The sequence below is a fragment of the Schistocerca serialis genome, chromosome 7 (assembly GCF_023864345.2).
Source record: "Schistocerca serialis cubense isolate TAMUIC-IGC-003099 chromosome 7, iqSchSeri2.2, whole genome shotgun sequence".
Taxonomy (NCBI): Eukaryota; Metazoa; Arthropoda; class Insecta; order Orthoptera; family Acrididae; genus Schistocerca; species Schistocerca serialis.
Window position 1 is genome coordinate 519,086,231 of NC_064644.1, and position 25,126 is coordinate 519,111,356.

Here is a 25,126-nt window from a genome sequence, read left to right on the forward strand (position 1 = left end):
ATCCATGGCACAGTCCTCTAGTAGTACTGGTTTACTGGCTGGGGATCAGTGAAGTCTTCATACAACATCTTAATAAAAAAAAAATTTCGACTTCCTGTGGCAGCCAGATTCATCCAGTCTTATGGTAAGGGAAGTCACTTAGGTTCTTTTTCTTAAGTTCAAAGATCCCAAAGTCCCGATCACATTCATTGTATGAATGTCGAGAAACTAGGAAATTTTCAAACAGCTTTGATTTGGGCGTTCTTAACAATTTAACACCAACATTTTATTATTAAACGGCTTTTGTTCTGCCCTCGGCAGTTGTCACTGAAGGTTGAGATGTGCTTTACAGTATGAGGAAGACTCTGGATATACTTCCTGGCAACCCCTACGTACCTTTTCTTCATGCCCCATAAACATATAGGCAGTACCACTGGTTATGTTGTGAATATTGAGGCTGTATGTCCATAGCTATGACGGATACTAGCCTTTTGAGTTCGTTACAAATGGTTTCGGTATCATATTTTTTAGATCAAACCATATCACAGCACGGTTGTCCTGCTTTAATGCCAAGCATTTCTTTTGGATTCTTTTCGTGCCTCTGCCTCCGTTAGATGAACTTGTTTTTCAACTCCAGCCGCATTTTTTATCAGACGTGCCATCTGTAATTTTAATTTTCAACCTGTCAGACGCTACATAGGTACGAGACCAGGGAGAACGTAGGTTAAAATCTGTCTTGAAAACATATCTATAAAAACTGTATCTTCAACATTTTAGTTTTTTTCTGCTTGTTAAATGTTTCGCACAAGTGATATATACTGTCACACTTACGTTTGAATTTAAGTACTTCGGTTTGGGGCTTTTGCTCTACTATGATGAGTAGATGTGGAATGTTCTTGTAAGCTCGCTCGCTGTTTCACTTCTGTTTGCTGATATTTTATTTGGGGGCTCCTTTTCTAGTCTGTCACGTGGTGAAATACAAGATAGATTTTGTTTATTAATGAAAACATTTATTGTTCTTTTGCTACATATGCCAGAGTGTTTTAAAAAAATGTTTTGCACGCTCGAAAACCTTTGGGTTCATACATAGGCCTACATTATATGTCTCTGTGAATGACAGATGCAATTTTCTTCTTCAACATATGCTGTATGTCCAAGGTATCATTTAAGAACGATGTCTGAAGTTCCCATCTACCTGGTTCGCAACATTCTTTAAATATTACTTCCCCCTGCCCATGGGGAATATTTTTATTACATTTGTTTCTACACTGGTGATTGTATTCACGCAACCCTTTAGGCTCATGCAGTTTGTATTACGGTTCCAGGTTTGCTCTCTTCTTACCCTTATTTTCACAGGCTTAAGTTCAGGGGGAAGAGCCTTGGCTGACAACTCTTCAGTACAACCAGGCATTTCTTCTTTTATGTTATCTATCGAATCAAGTTTGTTTGTAAAATAAACATAAAAGTTGTTTTTATTTTAAATGTTATTAAAAAAGCAAAACAAAATCTCTGCATTATCCAACTTCAAATTTGTAAAAGATTAAAAACATAGATTGCCTGAAGAAGGCTTACTGGTTTGATCATCGTCATTAGAATGATTATAACCTCTGTCTACATTAGAATCATGACCATCTCCAAACAGTGGTGCATCACTGCCACCATTAGTAAAACTCGAATTGTCATTATTGATGTCCTCAGGATTGTTTCCATTAATTTATCCATCCATAAGATCTGGAAACAATTGCTTTTTTAAAAATCGTGCATACACAATTTTACTTTCTCTTGCTACACTACTGATAGGCTTAGATCATAAATGTACTACTACTAAATAAGTAAATTGTTACTCGAATATAAATAAGTAAGGAAGTATAAAAATAAGTGTTATATTTAAGCAATTACCAGTAATTTGAACGCCAGGTTGAAGTACTTTCCATTCCTATTCATTTTACACAAATGATGTTTTTAATTTCAACAACTCACTTTTATGAAACACTCTACTATGACTAGACACTTGTCTTCTAGTCTCATAGCAAAGATAATATGGTGAAAAGCTTTATAAATAGCATTGACCCCTGCTTCCACTAACAGAATTATCTGCAGTGTTTGACAGTAGAAGTTTTTTTAGTGGTATTAGTCATCTAGTGATCCAAAGTTGAACTACGACCAACTAAATATTTGAGGGTCATCAGGCTAGGTAGCAGAGGGTGTCATGAATATCATCTGGCTCTCTTTGCCTCCTAAAAGATTAGTATTACCACATCCCATTCTTGTACATAATTAATTTCTTTCAAATGTCCCTTAGACCACTTTACTTCTGGGATCAACACGTATGTACAAACAACACGTACATACATACCAATTTACGTATGTCAGTTAATATAATAAATATCATATCTATATAAACACGTCAGAAAAATTCCGTCTCAGGCTTATTTTCGTTATGACGTGAATTAAGAAACTAGATCTGTTGAGAGAAAACTGTACAGGGCTAATATTAAGTAAGATGAACTTTCAAAACTCTTCGTATCGACATACGTATGCAAGCTGACGGTGAATCTGAAACCAAACAGTTACCACCGATGCATTACATTACATCTTACATGATATTAATTTCTCACATGTTCAAACGATGTTCAAAGTCGCCGCCAGAGAATTGAGTGGAAGCGTATAAACGTCCCATACTTTCCATGCCTTACTTTCAGGTAATAATCGAAGAGCATTACTGGATGTTCAAGGGCCTGCACACCAGCCACTGGTTCACCATATACGAAATGTTTCAGATGCCTCACAAGTAAAAGTCATTGGCAGTTTAAGCTATCAGCCATTATGCATCAACCACATTACTTGTCGTGTTGGTAAATGCACAGAAACGAGACAGAGTATTCCGTAAGAATTCCACTTACGTTGTGGCAAAATAAGTGGCCACTAATGAATCATGACTATACATTGACGCTAAACCGTTGATAATACGACTATTCAACCATTCCCGAGTATCTTCTGTGGCCCACAGGTGTCGACTGAGTTAGCTTCTGTTGGCATCTCGCTACGTCAGCGAAAATTGTTGACGAGGTGATTTCTGCAATGATGTTGGTCTGTTGCAACAATTAGCTACCAACTTTCTATCTTGGTGATATAACTACTGACGATAATTCCTACAGACATTGTCAGATATGCTTTAATTAAATAAGAAATTTACACCACGTATTGTGTAATGTAATGTACCAGTACTGTTTACAATATTACAGACTTAGCGTCCATTTTCGGACGTTGATGTGAACTATTTTGTACTTTTTCCTGCCAGGAATCATCTCCTGAAGTTTGTACGCTAACTGTATATTCACTTTATATATCTGATTGAGTATTATCACCATCCCAACTCTGTATCCATTAGTTCGCCACTGGTCTGGATTGAACTCCTCTGTCTCTTATGGGTCGACAGTATGATCCGTTGCGCGACGTTACAAGAGCCGGATTTATTACCGATTGTGAAATAGCCGTTACAAAGATAGGGACCAACACAGCTAGGAATGAGAGTTGGAAAAGGCGGTGGTAATACTGCGTTCCTAGAAAAGAAAAGGAACAGGATGAGTTAAATATCAAGTTATAATTTTGCAACAGTTGATTTCTTTAGATCAAAGACATGCGTTGTAGTCCTGTAAATGTGTAGAGGAGCAGAAAAGAGTACTACTGTCTCCTTTGACATCTTTAACATAGGAATTGGTACTTTGCATCTTAGCCCATACTTTGCTAACCGTAGATTCAACATTTGAACATTTTTATGTAACAATGTTATTATCGGTCTGTAATAGAAAATTTCTTGGAACTCAAATTTTAGATTCAATTAAATCTTTTGGAACAATCCTTTCTCATGTTCCTGAAGTCCCAGATATGCTTCATAGGGAGCGTTCATTTGAGGACTTAATGTGATGTTTTTCCATGTTCCTAGTGTGAAGAAGTTTCTGTAGTTTTATTTTAGAATAGCTGAAAGCGTTCCGTGAACGGGGCGACCAAAAAAAATTAAGGTGTCTTGGTAGAATGCTGTCGGTAGGCAAAAGAGTTGCACAACGAAATTTTCAAAAGAAAATATCAGTATGCACATTTATATACAATAATCCACACAGAAGGAAAAAAATCTAAACAGTAGCGAACATCTACATTAAAGAATAGCAAAGTACACTTGAAACAGTAAGTGTTTTACTTACATCTAATACAAACATGATTGTCCCGAAAGTTACTGGGTAATAAAGTATAAGAAAAATTAAATCAAACGATCACAACACAGTCAACTTTAAGCGACTTACCAGAAATAATTACGTTACATATGACTCAAGAAGAGGTACTATGAGGTCACGCACGGGAACTAACACGTGCAGTTGGCAATATAAGGAGCAAGACTGGATAGCACGAGATTCTGATAAGAATGCACTTTCGAAACGAGAAAGGATTGAAAATATAAACTAAAAATCATGAATATGGCTTTAAGAAATTTCTTTCGTTAGCGTGACCTTCCTAAAATTAACACGATGCCGGATTCAGATAAATTTAAACATCGAAATGGGAACACTTACCGTTCTTGACAGTACCAGAATCATATACCGAATTGCTCGAAGTACTGTACATCTCTCCCTCTGCTCATTGCCAAAGTCGGCCTTTAGTGTTGAAGAATTTCTCATTCCTAAATTACTGGCAACCTACGAAAGAATAGATTCTGCCTAAACCAGAAGCAGCCAGTCACGGTGCGCTGTTATTTTTTACCTATCATATTCCACTCGAATCCTTCCCTGTTCTGTTACGAATCGACTAAAATCTACTCATTAGTATTACCAGACAATCAGGGCCTTAGCCCCTGTGTTAGCCTATGAGACAAGAAGGAGCGCTTGTGCCTACCCCTGAAGTGTTTTACCAGACTACCGCTGCTCCTGGCACCTCCTACCAAGTCTAGACGTAGGATGACAGAAGGTTGAACATGATATGGTAGCTAGAAAATCTGAAAAGGGAGATTGTAAGGCTCACTCAAGATATGGATGGGCCAGTAAAGTGAAATGAAAAGAAGGCAAGGATTTCAGATCAGGCGAGTATAGGGTAATATCAACAGCAGCGGAAAATGGTAAAACACGAGTAGGACTCGTTATGAATGGAAAGACAGGGCAAAGAGTGAGTTACTGTGAACAGTTCACTCGTAGAGTTGCTCACATCAGAATCGACAGCAAACCAACACCGACAACAATAGTTCAGGTGTACGCGCCGACATCGTAAGCCGAAGATGAAGAGACAAAGGAGGTTTGCAAAAATATGGAATTCAATACGTAAAGGGAGGTGAAAATGAAATAGTCATGGGGGATTGGAATGCTGTTGTACGCGAAGGAATAGAAAAAAGGGAGATTATGCGCGTGTACTAGAAACAAGAGAGGAGAAGGACTAAGTAAGTTGTGCCAGATCTGAATGGTCGCCTGCCTCTACCATGTTTGTATTTCTCTATCAAGTGACGGACTGTTTCTATCGCCCTGGATGCTGACTCTCTCACTTTGAGGACTTCTCCCTAGATGATGTGATCCGGAAGTGTGGGTTCGTAGTCTTCGTGAAACTTCGCTGTACGCCTCCGGTGGGTTCAACTGGCAACGCCAAGGCTCCGACAAACGTTGACACGATTCTGCGCTGATATAGTTCGGGAATTTTGGAGGACGCAAAAATTTTACTACTCTCTCTGTCGTGACATTCATGAAAGTGCTCATCAGGCTCCCCTATAGACTGCAGACGTCAGGAGTGTAAAGATGCAATTGTTACGATTGAATAAGCGTCAAATGGAAGGGTCAATGATGCGATCCGGAGCACGTTCCTTGATAGTAGGTTAACTGACTTTTCTATGTTCATATGATTCGACATCAGTCTCGTCGTGGAAAACGTGTATCACGTCTCTGAAGACCGAGGATGACGGAGGTCTGACAACACAGAAGTATGCATTGCGTACCCCACATCAGTTCTGTGTAGGCATGTATGAAATATCCATTCCTCTCGATATCTCGATATGTCGTCCGATTTGTTTGTTAGAGATCTGGATCGTAGATTTACACCTGCTCATAATGCTGTGTTTTTAGATGCTTTTCAACATGACGATGTCTGTGGTCTTATTCTCATGTCGCCTTCTCGTAAGTCACCTGGATTGGATGGTCTGCCAAAGCAGTTTTATGTGCCTTTGTTAGGTAGTACTTTCACTTTGATTTCAATGATATTTTGAGCCTGACTCTTTTAAAGTTGGCAAAATTGTGTTAGTTCCTGACACTTCTGATCAGGCAGGAACCGCTAAAGTTCGCTCATTTACCTTAGTTTTGATTATGAGAAAGTTGCATAGGCGATGAATAGCACACTGTTTGCATTGTTGGAGAGAGTTCTTGCTGACCATCAACGTTGTCTATTTGTTTGGGGACTGAATAAAATTAATCTCTTATTATAGGTTAAGCCAAGAGAAACGGATTTTGTCATTTAATGAAAGGTTTGCACAATGGAGTTGTCAATAGGAAATGTCCCTCACACATAACTATAGCTAATGGCTGAGTTTCATATATAATAAAAAAGTGGCAGAGGTGTACTGTCTACCAGAAAATAACAAAAGGAACTCAACTGCTGCACATTTATTACACAAGGATCTACACACATTGCCAAAAACTAAACACAGCGAACATAAATGTTCAAAAATCTCACGGAGCACATGAAGCAATAACGTTCTTAGTTACACATAATGAGTCGCCCACATGATGTAGGATAGATAACGTGTCACCTCCAGAGATCGCGACACAATCACCTTTGATCAATGTGGCAGAATTAATTGCCTTACCCATGGTACAGGGAGACTTGCTATTCACTCCTGCAAAGGAACTAATATGTGCACTTGACAAAGTAACAAGCTAGACATGGCAGCACAAGATTAACTGTAATCAGAATTCAATCCCGAATCACGAAAGAACTGGATTGAAGGCAATAAGAATTACGAATATTTCTTTAAGCTTCATTTAACGTTATAGTCACGGCTGGCGTTTGCATCTTCCGAGCGCCCACAGCTCAAAATTCTCCCCAGGAAACAATATTCCCATTCCTTTAGTCCTACCATTTTTTAACAGAAAAGTCGCTTCCCTTTCTCTCTGCTAGCAAAGAGGCGATGTTCGTCAGCAAGTCAGCAAGTCAACCTTGTCTGCCTAAACTGTAGTTTATTCAATCGAGCTAATCCCTGCGATTCTTACGTCACATAAAAATGAGTGTTTCACAGTGTCAGTGCGTCGAGTGGTGTCTCACGTATCCAGAGACCCAAAACTGGGGGCTTAGTACATTTGAGCACAAAAAAGCGTTCCTTTTCACACCACTCCCCAGTTGTACTATATGTGTACAAGGGGTTTGCAGCGTATAATATCCCCCAGGCTGTGGCTAAGCCATGTCTCCGCAATATCCTTTCTTTCAGGAGTGCTAGTTCTGCAAGGTACGCAGGAGAGCTTCTGTAATGTTTGGAAGGTAGGAGACGAGATACTGGCAGAAGTAAAGCTGTGAGGCCGGGGCGTGAGTCGTGCTCGGGTAGCTCAGTTGGTAGAGCACTTGCCCGCGAAAGGCAAAGGTCCCGAGTTCGAGTCTTGGTCCGGCACACAGTTTTAATCTGCCAGAAAGTTTCAGAAGTATTAATGAATGAAACTAGTTCTTCTCATATTTAAAAATTTCATTAACGCTCCGTCAGAGAGAAAGTTTGGAAATCCCTGGTCTACAACCTATTCAAAATTATTCTAGGATCATTGCAATTATGCCGACACGGTAGCTCAGCGTGTTCGGTCAGAGATCTGGTTGGCCTCTGTAGTAAAAAACTGAGTGGAAGGATCAATAAACGAACTTGAACGGATGTCATGTGACGTCCGCAACGACCAAAGACAACGATCAACAACGAAAAAAATGAACAAAAAGAAAAGTTGGTAGGGCACTTCCCCGCGAAAAGCAAAGGTCCCGAGTTCGAGTCTCGGTCCCGCACACAGTTTTAATCTGCCAGGAAGTTTCATATCATGTCTATGTTCGTCCACGAAGTTAGACGCTCCGGGCGACACTACAAAAGGTTTTCTGTGGACTTTGGATCCACACCACTCCATCAGGAGGCCTTCTACGGAGTGGCTCTAAAGGGAGCGGCTGACTCTTACTGTCCCTGCACTTTCCACAATGATTTCAACATTGTTTCACTTCTACAGGGAATGCAAATCCAAATCGAGATTAAATGAAGAGTAATTTCATATTAGTCAGTAATCGACTTCACTAGTACAAATGTTTATCATATTCCTTGGCATCAATGAAATGTTCTGAACAAATGGTCTCTTCGTCATGAATTTGCGTACGTTATGTGACTCTTTTCGGAAAAACGGTCAGATAACACCATGTTTACACATTTTGGGTGTTCCAGGTGACGCTATTATTTCTTAAAATTCCCGTTTTTTTTAATTTTTTTTTTTTTTTTTTTTTTTTTTGGCGCGTAGTTTTGCTTCCCATCCTGACTATGACTAAACTACATTGTATCTTGACCATTCAGTAATAACGCAAATTCCGAGTACATCTTCATACTCAACTTTGTTCTTCCAAATTCGTTTATTTCTTTCTTTCAAAACACCTTAGTTATCTTCGTGAAAGAAAAAACAATGTGACAAAACTAAACCCAAGACGTAACAGCATGTAATTAACTCATTCTTAGTAACTTCTGTTACATTTGATACAGTATATAAACATCATATAAGCACATAATCGAAACTTATAACTTGTGGAGGTTTATTCTTAGGAGATTTTACAGGTTAATACAGTAAATCTTCAGTAGGTGTTTCGAAAAAAAGATTTTCTCTATCTGTTTCAAAATTTTTCACATTCTTTTAAGAGAAAACTACATTGAGTACTTGGGTTGACTTATGAAAAGTACTTTTAAGTTGTTTCTACCAACAACGGCAGTTTTTAATTTTTATTCTGAAAATATTGATGCGTTTTGAGTTCTAATGAATCATATGTCTTAACAAACACATTGTCTATGAATGATTTCGATATGTGTTACATCTAGTACACTGTGTCCTCCTGGAACAGTGTTTTGTATACGTCACAGGTGTAGGCTATGTATTGTGACTTAAATTACATGTTACAGCGTGAAGTATGATCTTCCTTTGCATTTGATTTAAATGTTACCAGTCCTGTTAAATATTTGCTGCATTAAATATAGAACCTGTCCATGTAGAATTCTTTCTCTTTTTAGAATGTACTTCATGTTATCCAATGTTCTGAATGGCAGCATTTCTTTGAAATAGCTTTCATTTTACTTGTGTCAGTTTGTTGCTTATGATTTTGTGCACTATATAGTGTTTTGTGCCCTCTGTACAGTACTGGGTGGCCACTGCACTAGTAGATTGGGTAAAAACATGTTGTTAGCATCCTGTCGGTTTCTATGCGCTGTCTAATGCACCTCTGATTTGCGCATGTGAACTACCTGTAGCAGAGAAAGCTGTCAGTATTTTACTTCAATTATTTAAATGCTCAATAGTAACTGTGATGATAAGAGAAAGCCAACAATCACTAGTTCCAAAAGCCGGCAATGTCCAGTTGCGTGTTGGAGATTGAATGAATTACCCTTGGCTGGGCAGAGAGAAATATGTGGGGCGAATTTAAATTTATACAATAAATTGTCCATTTTATATTATAGCCATTTCTGTTTGATACTACACTTATTTTGCTTTTATGTACTTGAATCAACTGTTTGTTATCGCAAGATAGAAAGAAGTTGTGAATCGTGGAGAAAATTGGCGTAATACTTAAACTTTAACGTACAGTCAAACAAATGATTACAGTTTCAGAAAATCTGAATGACTTTTTTCAAGAGAAAGAGCTTCAGAAATTGACCAAGTCAATAATTCGTTGGTCCACCTCTGGCCCTTACACAAGCAGCTATTCAGCTCGGCACTGATTAACTGATTTGATCAATGTCCTCTGGGGGTATTTCGTGCCAAATTCTGCCCAATTGTCGTGTTCGGTCGTCGAAACCGCGAGCTGGCTCCAGGCTCTCGTACATAATGCTCCAAACGTTCCAGGGGAGAGATCCGGCAGTGTCGCTATCTAAGGTATGATGTGGCAAGCCCGAAGACCAGCAGTAGCAACTCTCACCATGTGCGTGAGGGCCGTGCATTGTCGTGCAACAGCAAAACATCCTGCTCGTGCCGATGTGTGTCGTCACACATGCATCAGAATTTATGGTGGTTCCACTTGGCATGATGTCCAGAAGCAAGAATCATTCGGAATCGAAAACCACCGTAGCCGTAACTTTTCCAGCAGAAGGTATGCTTTTGTACTTTTTTTTCCTCGGGTGAATTTGCGTGATGCCACTCCATTGATTGCCTCTTCGTCTCTGGTGAAAAATGATGGAGCCATGTTTCATCACCGGCCACAATTCTTCCAAGAAATTCATCTCCACCATTCTCGTACTGCTCCAAAAGTTTGTGCATACCGTTTTCCTTGTTTCTATGTGAGCCACTGTCAACATTCTGGGAACCCACCTGCACAAACCTTTTTTAACGCCAGCACTTTCAGTATTCTGCAAACACTTCCTTCCCCTATCCCCAACGTAGCGTAGCGTGACAATTCGTTCACTGTGATGCGTCTGTCAGCAGTCAGCAATTTCTCAACTCTCTGCAAGTTGTCTGAAATGTGTGCAGTACGAGGCCTGCCGCTGAGAGGACAATCCTCAATACTGCCGTGCCTGGTTTCGTCACGTGACCTGTTTGCCCACCGACTAACTGTACTGCGATCGACAGCAGCATCTCCGTACACCTTTGTCAAACTCTTGTGGATGTTTCCCACTGTCTGGTTTTCACAGCACATGATTTCTATATCAGCACGTCGCTTCTGACGAACGTCAAGTGTAGCAGCCATCTGGAAGACATGCTGTGACGGCGCCAATCACGGTCACAGGTTGAACTAAGTTTGAAAACTAGCGGGAAGGATGTATCTACTCACTGTAAAACTTTCACGCATGCAGAATAAAAACTGTATTTTTGCAGAAATAGTGTGCATTTCTTTTGGCGTGACCCTCGTATACAGTATATTATTTGCCGATTCCGCTGTCGGTATGTAGAACATAAACTGTACCAGGAATAAAAATTGTCTGTAAAACTGACAAGTGCCTGTGCAAAACAAGAAATAAGTTATCTCAGTATGTAGTTTTAATTTGAAGTAACTGCTAGCTGATTGTTGCAGTATTTTATGTTCAGAATAACTACCTTTTAAACTCGGTAGTTCTGGTGACGTAATACAGTTAATAATCATCTTAACGAATGTGAACAGCGGTTTACTGTATGGTGCTCTTTAGTCTGATGATCGATAAATGGATTTGTTTTTGTATGACCGAGCAACATAAATAGCAGAGGACTGTGGAAAGCTGAATCCAGAGATGACATCTCAGATACTTCCTGCTTCGTGACGACCGTAGCGTCGTCTCTAGAGTCTACCCTGTGGTGTTCACGAATATCACTGGGCTGCTGTTAAATTGGCGAAGGCTGTTCCGTGGATTTCAACAATATTCGCCATAGCCGAAAATAAAATATTGCTGAGACTCTAGTGTGTTTCTCCTTATCAGAATACGCTGTAAAACGAACTTACATTTGTTTCGAAAGTTGCAGAATAGGAAATGTTGGATTAATGTTATGAATATGGAGTTTTCACATTCAGCAATGCTTGACTGTTTACTACGGTTCTCAATATTAATCATCGCGACCTAGCCCCTCACACTATTAAAACAATGTTTGAGACAAATCTGTTTACAGTTTGGTGCGCAGAACCCAGTCAGTCCACTTCCAGTCTGAATGGTTTAGAACCATAAAATCCATTGTTTCTCTTTCGGCCCACAGTGATTACCTAAATTATTAATTTCGCTACATGAGTGAGGTACGATGAGGATGTACTCTCGTAATCTGATTGATGCGGATTACATAAACTTTGACGACTCTTCGTTATCTTCTTCCTTTCGTCGTGCTATGCCAGAAATCCTAAAATCTTTTTGCTTGACGCTATTATTTCTTCTCCTGTTGTCACCAGCTCTCGCGCTTCCTCTTCTCTGTCGACTTATTGACTACATTTTCCTCATATAATATAAGAAATAATAGTAATGGTAATGCAGCAATCGCCTTCTTCAACGTTCCACGTTGTATTCCCTTTTCCTCATAAATAATGAAGTTTTCAGTCTCGATATTACTGCTTTTATCCCCTCCGGAACTCTTCCTCATTCCAAGTTCTTTTTTTCACAATTTAACGAAACTTTTCCCGACTTTTACCCCACCCAAGACGGAGCGTGTCCAGTCCTCTACCGCTCATCACTTTTCTCTCCTTCCTTTCTTCGCTCGTAAATAATTAATAAAGAAATTACATCCTACCGGGCCGAGCTCGTAGAAGTACAAAAATAAAAAAAATTTTTTTATTGAGATAATATTACAATGTAACTAACAACTTCAAAATACATAACAATTTTTCGTTTCATTTTCATACATAAGATCACCAAATGACTCAATAAAGTTAGAATAAAGGATGAAAGATACGAATAATTTCATTTTGCTTCCTAAAGGATATTGAATTGACGAAGTACTGATACAGGATACCAAAGAGTGATCAACGTTTGTCCGTCACACACACACCTCTCAGAAGTTAAGAATTATTTGTTGTTATTTAGCATTTCCTATAGCTACCTAATTACATATACGATATTCCAGAATGAAGGTAGGAGACGAGATACTGGAGGAAGTAAGTCTTTGGGGACGGGCCGTAAGTCATACTTGGACAGCTCATTTGGGTGAGCGCTTGCCCGCGAAAGGAAAAGGTCCCGAGTTGGAGTCTCTGTGCGCCACACAGTTTTATTCTGAGAGAAAGTTCGATACATGAGATTATTTACAGATCTCTAGTCCGATCTACAGACGCTAACGTATTCACTCCCTCTCTTCCATTCCTGTCGTCTATTTAATCCGTGGCCCATGTCCACTTCATAATGAGCTGCCTGCTGCCTATATTTACAAACACCGCGCGGCCTGCAACTATCAATCTTCCCCACGTCTCACGCAGTATTCACGTGCCGCGTAGGACCACGTCCACATGTTTACAAACACATCTCCGCAGTAGCTGCCGATACGACAGCGCACAGATCAGTCGTTCCCAACCATGGCGTAATTACCTCCTGAGGGTAAAACGAAATTTTCTGAGGGGTGAAAAGGAAGGTTCATTACAGTTTGAGTCTCGAAACACGACTACTTTCAAAAGATTTTTGTTGTTATCGTCACTATTTTGTGAAACTCTGATACTGATTACAAAAGGTAACAATTATTACATTTTTTTTAAATTTTAAATACTAGCATTAACACATGAGACAGTGAGGTGGAGGTTACACCTTGTGAAACAAATGTATAAACAATATCGTCCTTGTTCCTCACATAGTCCAGCTTCTATACGTATACTTTGTATCATCCGTCTGTGTCAGTAGAGCCGATACATATATGGTTAAATACCACATGAAAATTCCTTCTCCGAGTTGGACGTAGTTCCCACAATGGACCAGTAACTGCTTCATTATTCACTTCACTACAATGAACGATCTAATTAAAATCACAACACAGCAATAATTATATATTATCTTCTACATTCCATTGTGGCAGTGGTCAGACGCAAAGTACTGGCAGCTTAACGTCTTCCGATTTCTACCATTTCAGCGGTAAGGGGGACCAGGAATCTAGTGCATAACGAGCAGTAAGTATAGTAGACACAATCTGACTTGATCGATTTTAAAATAGGGTTGCAGGGTGTGAGTGAAGTAAGTGTCATTAGAGGGACGATTTTTTAATAATTATCTACCATCAACGTGGATTATTAGCTTCCTTTTCTGAGAAGAAGTTGTAGGTAACACTCGCGATGCACTGAGAATTACTTCATCTTTCTGTAAATACAAATAAAATGTTGTTAGAATCAAGCGAAACCAATGGGCTCATTAACTTATTATTTCTGGGTTTAGTAAGACACCTACGAAAACTAAATATCCTTTCTCTGTCATTATTTAAGAAATAAAAGCCTTCAAAGAATTTTTTTATTGTAAGGTTTAGTTAGGCCCTAACGTTGTTGTTGGTTTGATGTGGGGAGAGGGGGCAGGGGGTTACTAGCCAATATCTGATCGCACTCAGGGCTAACAATCTCCGAAAGAATGGGAACCACTGGCTGGCGTAAACAATGGACTGTTCCTCTTCAACAATGAAAATTTGCTCCAATAATAATCACTTTTGAGCGTCGTTGGCTCATTATCGTGAATGTAATGCACACTCTTAAGTTCGCTTAACTACATTCATACATTACACAACTCTCATACTGAACGTAAACGTAGAAATAGGCTGACATAACATAATGTATACCCACAACATAGCAAAATCTGCAGATATACTGTTCTCCGACAGTAAATGGACCTTCTTGATTGACCTTTCTTGCCTATCAGTTCTATAGCTATATGCAGTGGCACCTTTTCCTTCGTGTGAGCATTATCTTCCGCTTCTCTTTCTCCTGTTTCGTTTCGTTCAATCAACAAAAGAATTCTTGCACTTTTAATAAATGCTCTATCTCTGACAACACTAGAGTTGAATTCGCGAACTTCAAGTAACACATATTACATGTCCCTATGATGTTTTGACTCTTTCTACATAAATATTCGCTGGCAGATCCTCTAACAGGTATTGAGATTTTCTCTGAAGTATTTCTTGTCTCTTCTTGTCTTGCGACATACTGTACGTATATAAACCTCCGTTCCTGCAAAAGTATACTTTTACTAACTACGTTTTCTGCTGTGTCTGACTTCTTCACTGTATTGGATCCTTCATGACTCTGCCTCCCAATACGTAGCACGTTTACTGGATCTTGTTTCTTCTGAAAGGTAAGCTCGATCACAAAATTCTCTATTAATACTGATCTCTCCACTGCAAACTCCTTTGCTTCACCTTCCTCTTCCCCTTCGCCTTTGTCTTCGTCTTCGTCATTTTCTTCCTCCTCTTCCTCTTCCTTGACTGCTTCTCTCTCTTCATCTTCCACTACCATTGCATCTACTAGTGCGTTCCTCTGAAACCTTCTACTACATTTATGTTTCCATGACAGTAGATAAGAACATCAGTATCATCAGCTTCTCCATTTCCTTCTTTTGCAACATTACTACCTCTAGCCTCGTCGACAACTACCCCATCTCTTTTCTCCATTCTCAGCTCATCTCTTCTTCTTTTTCTCGCTCAGCGCACATACGTTCCTGTTTGTCATACTGCACACCTTTGCAGATGCACGCTCGCACGCACACGGGAGAGAAGCCATACCAGTGCGCCGAGTGCGGGAAGTTGTTCAGCCAGCTTCGCAACTACAAGTACCACGTGTCGGTGCACGCGGGCACGCACGAGTTCGCCGCGGCGTGCCCCGAGTGCGGCAAGGTGTTCAACAACCGCGGCTACCTCAGCACGCACATGAAGATCCACCGCAACCGCAAGGAGTACGCCTGCGCCGACTGCGGGCGGCGCTTCAACCAGCGGGTCGCGTACACTACGCACGTGCGCATACACACGGGTGAGCGGCCGTACGTCTGCACGGTCTGCGACAAGACCTTCACGCGCTCGATACTACTCAAGCAGCACATGCGTACACACACCGGCGAGAAGCCCTTCACCTGTGAGGTACGTTTTGGGATTATGATTTACTTCCACTTTTTCTCTTTTCGTGTACTTTTCCAAACCAGATCTGTTCGTATAGGGCAATGTGCAATGAGCTAGTCTACGGGCAACGTATGTGAGCCAAACTCGAATCCAGTCTTCACAGCGGGTTAACATCTATCACGTAGTTTCCCACGCCCGTTTAGGCCAATGCTGAGCTGGCGCCTAGATTCCGCCTCAAAGAATATGGTGCCGGCCGGAGTGGCCGAGCGGTTAAAGGCGCTACAGTCTGGAACCGCACGACCGCTACGGTCGCAGGTTCGAATCCTGCCTCGGGCATGGATGTGTGTGATGTCCTTAGGTTAGTTAGGTTTAAGTAGTTCTAAGTTCTAGGGGACTTATGACCACAGCAGTTGAGTCCCATAGTGCTCAGAGCCACTTGAACCTCTTGAAAGAATACGGTACACAAGGAGACAGGATACGATAACCCATCGAACAAAGTTGACATGATGCACAGACAGATGGCACACAGCATTTTCCTGTATTAGGTTACCTTAGCAATTATGGCTTCAGGAAGGACATCAGACCACCAAGTTACGTAATAAAAAAATAATTTTCCAAATTCTGAAAGAGTGGACACTGTACTAGATGGGAAAAGAAGAGAATAGATTACCTTTTAAAACCATTTAGATTGATATCTATTCATTTTGCTGTGTTTCTAGTTAAGTTGATTAATTAGCATGTAAATCACTGATAAAATATACAGTGTATAGCTATAGATCTAGGTTTCTCGCGCTAAATATTTATCACTTCTCTGTAAGAAAATTAGTTTGAGCAAGATACTGGGATGATGTATGGGACAGGTACTCAAATCCCAATCCGTTCATCGTGGTTTAAGGTTTCATCAGTCTCCTAAAATTACTTCAGTGAATTCTGGAATGGATGGTGAAACGATATCATTGTTCCAGAATGAGATTTTCACTCTGCAGCTAAGTGTGGGCGGATATGAAACTTCCTGGCAGATTAAAGCTGTATGCCGGACTGAGACTCAAAATCGGGACCTTTGCCTTTCGTGGTCAAGTGCTCTACCAACTAATCTACTCAAGAAGGACTCACGACCCGTCCCCACAGCTTCAATTCTGCCAGTACCTCGTTTCCTACCTTCCAAACTTCACAGAATCTCTCCTGCGAACCTCGCGGAACTAGTACTACCGGAAGAAAGGACATTGCTGAGACGTGTCTTAGTCATAGCCTGGTGGATGTTTATGTGGTGTCACCGCCAGACACCACACTTGCTAGGTGGTAGCCTTTAAATCGTCCGCGGTCCGTTAGTATACGTAGGACCCGCGTGTCGCTACTATCAGTGATTGCAGACCGAGCGCAGCCACACGGTAGGTCTGGAGAGATTTCCTAGCACTCACCCCAGTTGTACAGCCGACTTTGCTAGCGATGGTTCACTGACAAAATACGCTCTCATTTGCCGAGACGATAGTTAGCATAGCCTTCAGCTACGTCATTTGCTACGACCTATCAAGGCGCCATTACCAGTTACTATTGATGCTGTAAAACATGTACCGTCAAGACCGACGTTCACCATTTACGGATTAAAGTTAAGTATTCCAACAGCTACGTCCTTTTTTGCTAAAGTCTAACTTCGTTGTCCTGTTCCAGACCTCACGCCAGCCTGCGTGAGCTAAAACGCGTGCCTTTCGGCTTCCTCTCATAGTGGGTTGGCTCTCTTGCCAATCCACAACAGTTTACACAATGAGATTTCCACTCTGCAGCGGAGTGTGCGCTGATATGGAACTTCCTGGTGGATTAAAACAGTGTGACGGACCCAGACTCGAAATCGGGACCTTTGCCTTTCGCGTGCAAGTGCAATATCCTTAACATCACTATTACTTCCTACTTCTATCATTCATGAACTGAAATACCTCACGTGCTGTAACCTTATTCCCTTATCATTTAGTTCCTGATAAAAGCTAGAATGTTTTTCCAATTCATTACATTTCAGCTATAATGCGGAACGTACTCGTGATGAACTTCAGCAACTGTATTGCCTTTCACGATTTTAAATCGGATCTCAGTGCGCACCTCAGCACCATCACTTGGAACTCATACTCAAACCTAATACTTTTAAAACAATTTAGATTGATTTCTATCCATTTTGCTGTATTTCTTGTTATGTGAATTATCTAGCACGTAAATAACTGTAAATATTTACAAACTCTAAGAGGCTTTCAGAATATAGATGTAAATGTATATTTTATGGCGCTAAATATTTTTATTTTTAACTTTTCTGCGATGAAATTTGTTTGCGTAAGAGATAGGTGTTACATATGGGGGAGGTATTCACATCTCAATCCTAACATCGTGCACTAAGTTTTCATTGGTCTCCATAAATTGCTTCAGTGAATTCTGGAATGGTTGCTGAAACAACATCGCTATCGCTTTCCACTTTCATCCTTCTTGAACTGAAATACCGCATGGACTATAACCTTATTCCCTGTTTATTTATGCACCTAGTAATTAATGATGTCGATACATTTGATAAACATGTTTCCCGTTTACACTGAGAAGCTACTAGCAGTATAATATAATAAAAGGGCTCCGATTTTCTCCTTAAAGATTACGTCGGTTTCGTTGGGCTGCACAGTTCCCACACAAGTACTGGTGTACAGGAAACCGATTCTCTAGAGGGGGTAACATTCCTCACCATTTCTTTGGAGCAGCACAGAACCAATTTGCTAACGTCTCTCAGGAGACGTAAGCACCGGTACCGAGTCTTCAACTGAATCAAAAATTTAATGAGTCTTCCTCCTCTTCTGTTCCATAACGGTAAGATTTCGGACCACCATTGGTTGATTTCGGTTGAATCAGTTCTTCAGTGTAGCAGGTAAACTAACTAGTGGATTTCTTTTATGCTTTCAGTGTTTTAAGTTCCTGATACGAAGTTGGAATGTTTTTCCATTTCATTACATTTTAGCTATAAACCGTAACGTACTGGTGATGAATTTCAGCAAATGTATCGCCTTTCACGATTTTAAGTCTCAGTGCGAAGCTCCTATTTCTCCATTACTATTCTCAGCAAAACCACTTGCTGCAGCGTGATGAATCTCAGTACATCACGCAGATAACAGACAGAACGCCATTTTTACAGTCGTCCTTTTTGTTTCATTTTTTAAATAAAACAGTGAGATAAAATAGTTCCTTTCAGTTTCGCTATACTCCAGCCTTTAGAATCGGAATGTCCTTCCATTAATCTAATATGTGTTTCCAGACTTGTGAAACGTTGGAGAGAATCGTCAACAATACATTAAGCAGTTGTCCTATGGTGGAAAATCGCAGTGCTCTAAGAGAAGCTTCCAGTCTTTGGGCATTTCATATTAAGCATATCCTAAACCTACGAATTTAAATATTTAAAGACTAACGTCATACTTAGAATCTGCATGCAACCATCCCAGTTGTTTTATAATAGACAAACATTGACAATAACCCTTCCTGAACGTAACTCAGTAGCATGAAAATATGCATTTAATATTTTTATGCCCCAGAAAGTAATAGTTTGAGTTTATAAATGTGACAGTTGATTGTAAGGTAAAATAATTTGTGAAAAGCATTGACAGATTTGGGACACAATGAGTATTTATCTGAAATATGTGCCCTCCTCAGATATATCTCCCTTGTTTGAAACAAGTAATGAAGCAGTCTTCTTCGAAATAAGAAAATTTCAGCATCCTTTGCATTTTTGTGAATACGTTATTGCTGTTTACAACTACCTGAAATGCATAAAAAAAGCATATGCAACCACCAATTTTGCAGAAATCTTTTTTCGTGTCTCCACGATGATTTCACACGAAAAATAAAATTCACTATCTGTAGGTAATTCTAACGGCTTTGTCTTAACCCATGCCTCCGGCGGTGTACTGATGTGTTGAAATCCTAAGTGTAAAATAGGTAGGTTCGATCGCATACGTGAATGAAGGCCACACTACTTTGCCTCAAATACTTCTAGTTGCATTGCATCGATTCAGTACGCTACCTATATCGTTTTCTTCCTTTTTTAAAGTGCCTCTTTAAATCACAGGACATGTAGATTCATTGACAGCGCTGCTGTGGTGCAAGGCAGTCCATTATGCGATATATTATGATGCTTGTTATTGTCGTTGTGGTCTTCAGTCCGAAGACTGGTTTCAGGCATCTCTCCATGCTACTCTGTGTAAGCCTCGTCATCTCCGAATAACTACATCTTTCTTTACTTGCTTACTGTGTTCATCTTTTGGTCTCCCTCCTGGATTTTTACCCCCCACACTTCCCTCAAATACTAAACTGGTGATTCCTTGACGTCTCAGAACGTGTCCTATCAACCGATCCCTTCTTTTGCTCAAGTTGTGCCACAAATTTCTTGTCTCCCCAGTTCCCGTCGGTACTTCCTCATTAGTTACGTGATCGACCCATCTAATCTTCAGCATTGATTTATTGCACCACATTTCGAAAGCTTCTGCTCTTTTCTTATCTAAACTGTTTATCGTCCATGTTTCACTTCCGTACCTGGCTACACTCTCGATAAATACCTTCAGGAAAGATTTCCTAAGATTTTATCTATATTCGATGTCAACCGCTTTCTCTTCTTCAGAAATGCTTTGCTTGCCACAGCCAATCCACATTTTATATCCTGTCTAACTCGGAAATCATCATTTTGTTGCAGAAATAGTAAAAGTCGTCGACTATTTTAAGTGTCTCGCTTCCTAATCGGATTTCCTTAATATCACCTGATTTAATTCGGCTACATTAGGTTAGCCTTGTTTCGCTTTTCTTGATGTTCATATTACATCGTCTTTTCAAAACACTGTTCATTTCGTTCAACTGCCCTTTCAAGTCCTTCGCTGTTTCTGACAGAATCAAAATGTAATACGCAAACCTCAAAGTTTCTATTTCTTCTTCCTGAACATTAATTCCTACTCCAATTTTTTGTTTGGTTTCCTTTCTGCTCGCTCAGTGTATAGATTTAATAACGTCGGGGATAGGCTACAATCCTGTCTCACTCTCTTCTCAACCACTGCTATCCTTTCATGCTCCTTGACTCTTGTAAGTGCCGTCTGTTTATGTAAAAGTTGTAAATAGCCTTTCGGCCCTGTATTTAAAGGATCTAACATTCTCCATTCTAATCCGCAGAATGACAGTTTTGTTTCTCCTGAGGACGGCATCCTCCTAAGTAGTCACCACCCAGAGATCTAAATGGTGGACTATTTACCATCAGAATACTTTACCCAAGAGGACGCCATCATCATTTATCCATGCAGCATGACTTCGCGAAAAATTATGGTTCTAGTTTCCCCTTGCTTTCAGCTGTTCGCAGTACCAACACAGTAACGTCGTTTTCGTTGCTGTTACAAAGTTAATCAGTCAATCATCCAGACTGCTGTCCCTGTAGCTCCTGAAAAGGTTGCTGCCCCTATTCAGGAACCACACGTTTGTCTGGCCTGTCAAGAGGGGCCCACCTTTATGGTTGTACCTAAGGTATGGCTATCTATATCGCTGAGGCACGCAAACCACCCCACCGGTGGCAAGTTTCATGGTTCATGGGGGTGGGTTATGATGCCTAGGACAATTGATTAAAATGGAAAATGAAACAGAAAATGAACTTAATGTCCTGATGAATCTTTTGTTTGCTATCAAACTTTGACTGAAACAGGCTGCCTGTGACGTCTATAGATACTATAGCTATTTCATTCAATCGATACCTGTACAATATGCAACATCTCATGGCTTATTCTCATACTGCCACAAGGAATCATCGATGCTTGTGAGAAACACTGCGATGTAAATTACATCTTCCTTCTGATGATGGAGGTTTAATTGTCATATCACATAGCTAACGAACTAAATACTTTGTGACCGTTGTAGTATTATATTTTCCGTCTATGCACTGTTTACCACAAATGTCAAAAGCTGTAAAGTTCTTTCGAAGGAAGTATCCAGATCACTGACTTTGCTCATCTTTCGATCGATTATAGTAAATTCGTAGATGTAACAAACGCTGCTCTAGTGTGATGTGCTTCTCAAGCGTTTTTGAGAAGTCGACATTCGAAGTTTTAATAGCCCTTCGAAAAGTACATGAGAGCATCGACTGTCGACCAGCGGAGCTTCAGCAGTCAGTTATGGAGTTCGAGTTTAATTTTTATCCTAGTCACCTGTCAAACACTCATATGGCTACAACGAGTCATATTTCTTCAGAAAGGAACAGCAATAAAAACGATCACCACTGTGGTGCATTTGTAGTGAGGTGCTATCAAGAAATGATAAGGGATCACTAATCTATCGATAATTTCATGTGCTGTCGCAATGTAAGCATATCGAGCTATAGCTGATTCGAAAGAAGTACCTGGTATTTACAATAAGAGCCTCAGTGTGCTGATGAGAATATAAGGAACACAATACAAAGATTGTTACACTGTGATTACCATTATTATCACTGTTCCTTTCTAGACAAACATGATTCGTTGCTGTGATACAAGTATTTGATGGAAGATTAGAAAAAAAAGAAACTAAAATAACGTGGCTGGAATGCGGTACAGGAAGACCTGCAGTCTGCCACCTTAGCCTGTTCTGTTGAGCCTCTGCATGGCGGCTTCTACCCTCTTGTGATATTTAATGGGATCTTGATACTTGGAACTTTGACTTTTGGAAACGCTTGAGAAATGCATCATTACTACAGCAAGTACATCTATATTACTGGCCAGTAAAATTGCTACACCACGAAGATGACGTGCTACAGACGCGAAACTTAACCGACAGGAAGAAGATGCTGTGATATGCAAATGATTAGCTTTTCAGAGCATTCACACAAGGTTGGCGCCGGTGGCGGCAACTACAACGTGCAGACATGAGGAAAGTTTCTAACCGATTTCTCATACGCAAATAGCAGTTGACGGCGTTGCCTGGTGAAACGTTGTTGTGATGCCTCTTGTAAGGAGGAGAAATGCGTACCATCACGTTTCCGACTTTGATAAAGGTCGGATTGTAGCCTATCGCGATTGCGGTTTATCGTATCGCGACATTGCTGCTCGCGTTGGTCCAGATCCAATGACTGTTAGCAGAATATGGAATCGGTGGATTCAGGAGGGTAATACGGAACGCCGTGCTGGATCCCAACGGCCTCGTATCACCAGCAGTCGAGGTGACAGGCATCGTATCCACATGACTGTAACGGATCGTTGGGGACGTTTGCAAGACAACAACCATCTGCACGAACAGTTTGACGATGTTTGCAGCAGCATGGACTATCAGCTCAGAGACCATGGCTGCGGTTACCGTTGACGCTGCATCACAGATAGGAGCGCCTGCGATGGTGTACTCAACGACCAACCCGGGTGCAAGAATGGCAAAACGTCATTTTTTTCGGATAAATCCAGGTTCTGTTTACAGCAACATGATGGTCGCATCCGCGTTTGGCGACATCACGGTGAACGCACATTGGAAGCGTGTATTCGTCTTCGCCATACCGGCGTATCATCCAGCGTGATGATATGGGGTGCCATTGGTTACACGTCTCGGTCACCTCTTGTTCGCATTGACGGCAGTTTGAACAGTGGACGTTACATTTCAGATGCGTTACGACCAGTGGCTCTACCCTTCATTCGATCCCTGCGAAACCCTACATTTCAGCAGGATAATGCACGACCACGTGTTGTAGGTCCTGTACGGGCCTTTCTGGACACAGAATATATTCGACTGCTGCCCTGGCCAGATCTCTCACCAATTGAAAACGTCTGGTCAATGGTGGCCGAGCAACTGGCTGGTCACAATACGTCAGCCACTACTCTTGATGAACTGTGGTATTGTGTTGAAGTTGCATGGGCAGCTGTACCTGTACACGCCATCCAAGCTCTGTTTAACTCAATGCCCAGGCGTATCAAGGCCGTTATTACGGCCAGAGGTGGTTGTTCTGGGTATTGATTTCTCAGCATCTATGCACCCAAATTGCGTGAAAATGTAATCACATGTCAATTCTAGTAAATATATCTGTCCAATTAATACCCTTTTATCATCTGCACTTGTTCTTTTAATGGCCAGTAGTGCAAGTATTCACTAAAGTCGTGTGGAAGGTGAGCAAAATCGGTGACACATTATGTGTAGGACTCAGGTGTGAATGAATCTGGAGCACGAGTTGAGAGCTGTTTGTTGTCACTGGCGCAGGTGTGTGGGAAGCAGTTCGCGGACCGCAGCAACATGATGCTCCATCTACGGCTGCACTCGGGCATCAGGCCGTACAGCTGCGGCGAGTGCGGCAAGGCGTTCACCAAGAAGCACCACCTCCAGGCGCACATGTCCTGCCACACGGGGCTGCGGCCGCACGCCTGTGACCGCTGCGGCGCGCGCTTCAGCCAGGCCAGCAACATGCGCACGCACCGCAGCAAGTGCACCGCGCTGGGGCCTCCCCGCGGGGGTGGAGGCGACGGGGGCGGCGAGGGTGGCGAGCCTGCGGTCAGAGCGGCGGTCACAAGCGTCATCATGCGCGTGTCCGGCGAGCTGGTGCAGCACGTGCTGCAGCGCACCGATGATGTAGCCGCCGCCAGCGGCCGAAACGTCACGCTCGCTGGCGATTCCGCTTCGTCTCTCGGGGCTCCGTGGGCCATGCACACAGCGTAATACGAGAAAGCTCCTCTCTCGCATTATAATCACTAACATTCGCTGCGAGCCAATATACCGAGGCAATGCCGGTTACTAAATGTAAGAGACCATTATGTAGCAGTATCCACATTAAGGACTGTTATCGTATTTTATTTTTATTCACCAACGATGCTTGTGATGTAATACTGCTCTCTCATCGTTTCCCATAGTTTTGAGAGCGACAGTCGTAATTTTATGCTTTCTTACCTAATTCATGGTTCAGATTGCAGTATTCAATTTAATTTTTTTCTCCACATTATTTAATTTTCATCAGCTAATGTGCCCTGAAAACTCAAGCAAATAATTTTAAAATAAGACATGTATCTTGTTTAAATATGTCTACACTTTTTGTCACCAGTTAGCAAGAGCCTCAAAGTGAATTTAATCCCATGCGAACTTGCCACTTCACCACATCCAGTTTGTTTTAACAGAATATTTTCTACTGAGGAGGGAAACTGCAGAGATTGGTGATTGGATATAAATAATAAAGGTTTATGTCAAAATGCTGTGTATGCATCTCTTAGACATTTTAGGTAGGTGTTCAACGGTTATTTATTTTGCTAACCAGAGCCCATGAAAACAGATTACACGAAACTGTGATGCTTTCCATTGTTATACCATTCAAGATTTTGCGTAAAGGCAGTTTCATCTTGAGAAATTCTTTGCCTATTTTGTCTTACGTCTTCCTACAGTTTTAGTACGTTTGTTTTCATTTGCGTCAAAATGGCAGATCGAATCAAACAAATTCGCGTTCTTCTACGCTTTACAGTAGCATGTTGGAGTGA

The 25,126-nt window shown here is 41.0% G+C and overlaps 1 protein-coding gene across 1 annotated transcript in view; it reads left to right on the forward strand.

Moving 5' to 3' along the window:
- Nucleotides 1-24,320, forward strand: part of LOC126413197 (zinc finger protein 260-like) — an 87,096-nt gene extending 62,776 nt beyond the window's left edge. Inside the window, exons 4-6 of the mRNA XM_050083092.1 lie at nt 14,915-15,086; nt 15,265-15,692; nt 23,868-24,320. Coding sequence (XP_049939049.1) covers nt 14,915-15,086; nt 15,265-15,692; nt 23,868-24,320 — 1,053 coding nt within the window. The remainder of the gene's footprint in view (nt 1-14,914; nt 15,087-15,264; nt 15,693-23,867) is intronic.
- Nucleotides 24,321-25,126: the final 806 nt, after the last annotated feature.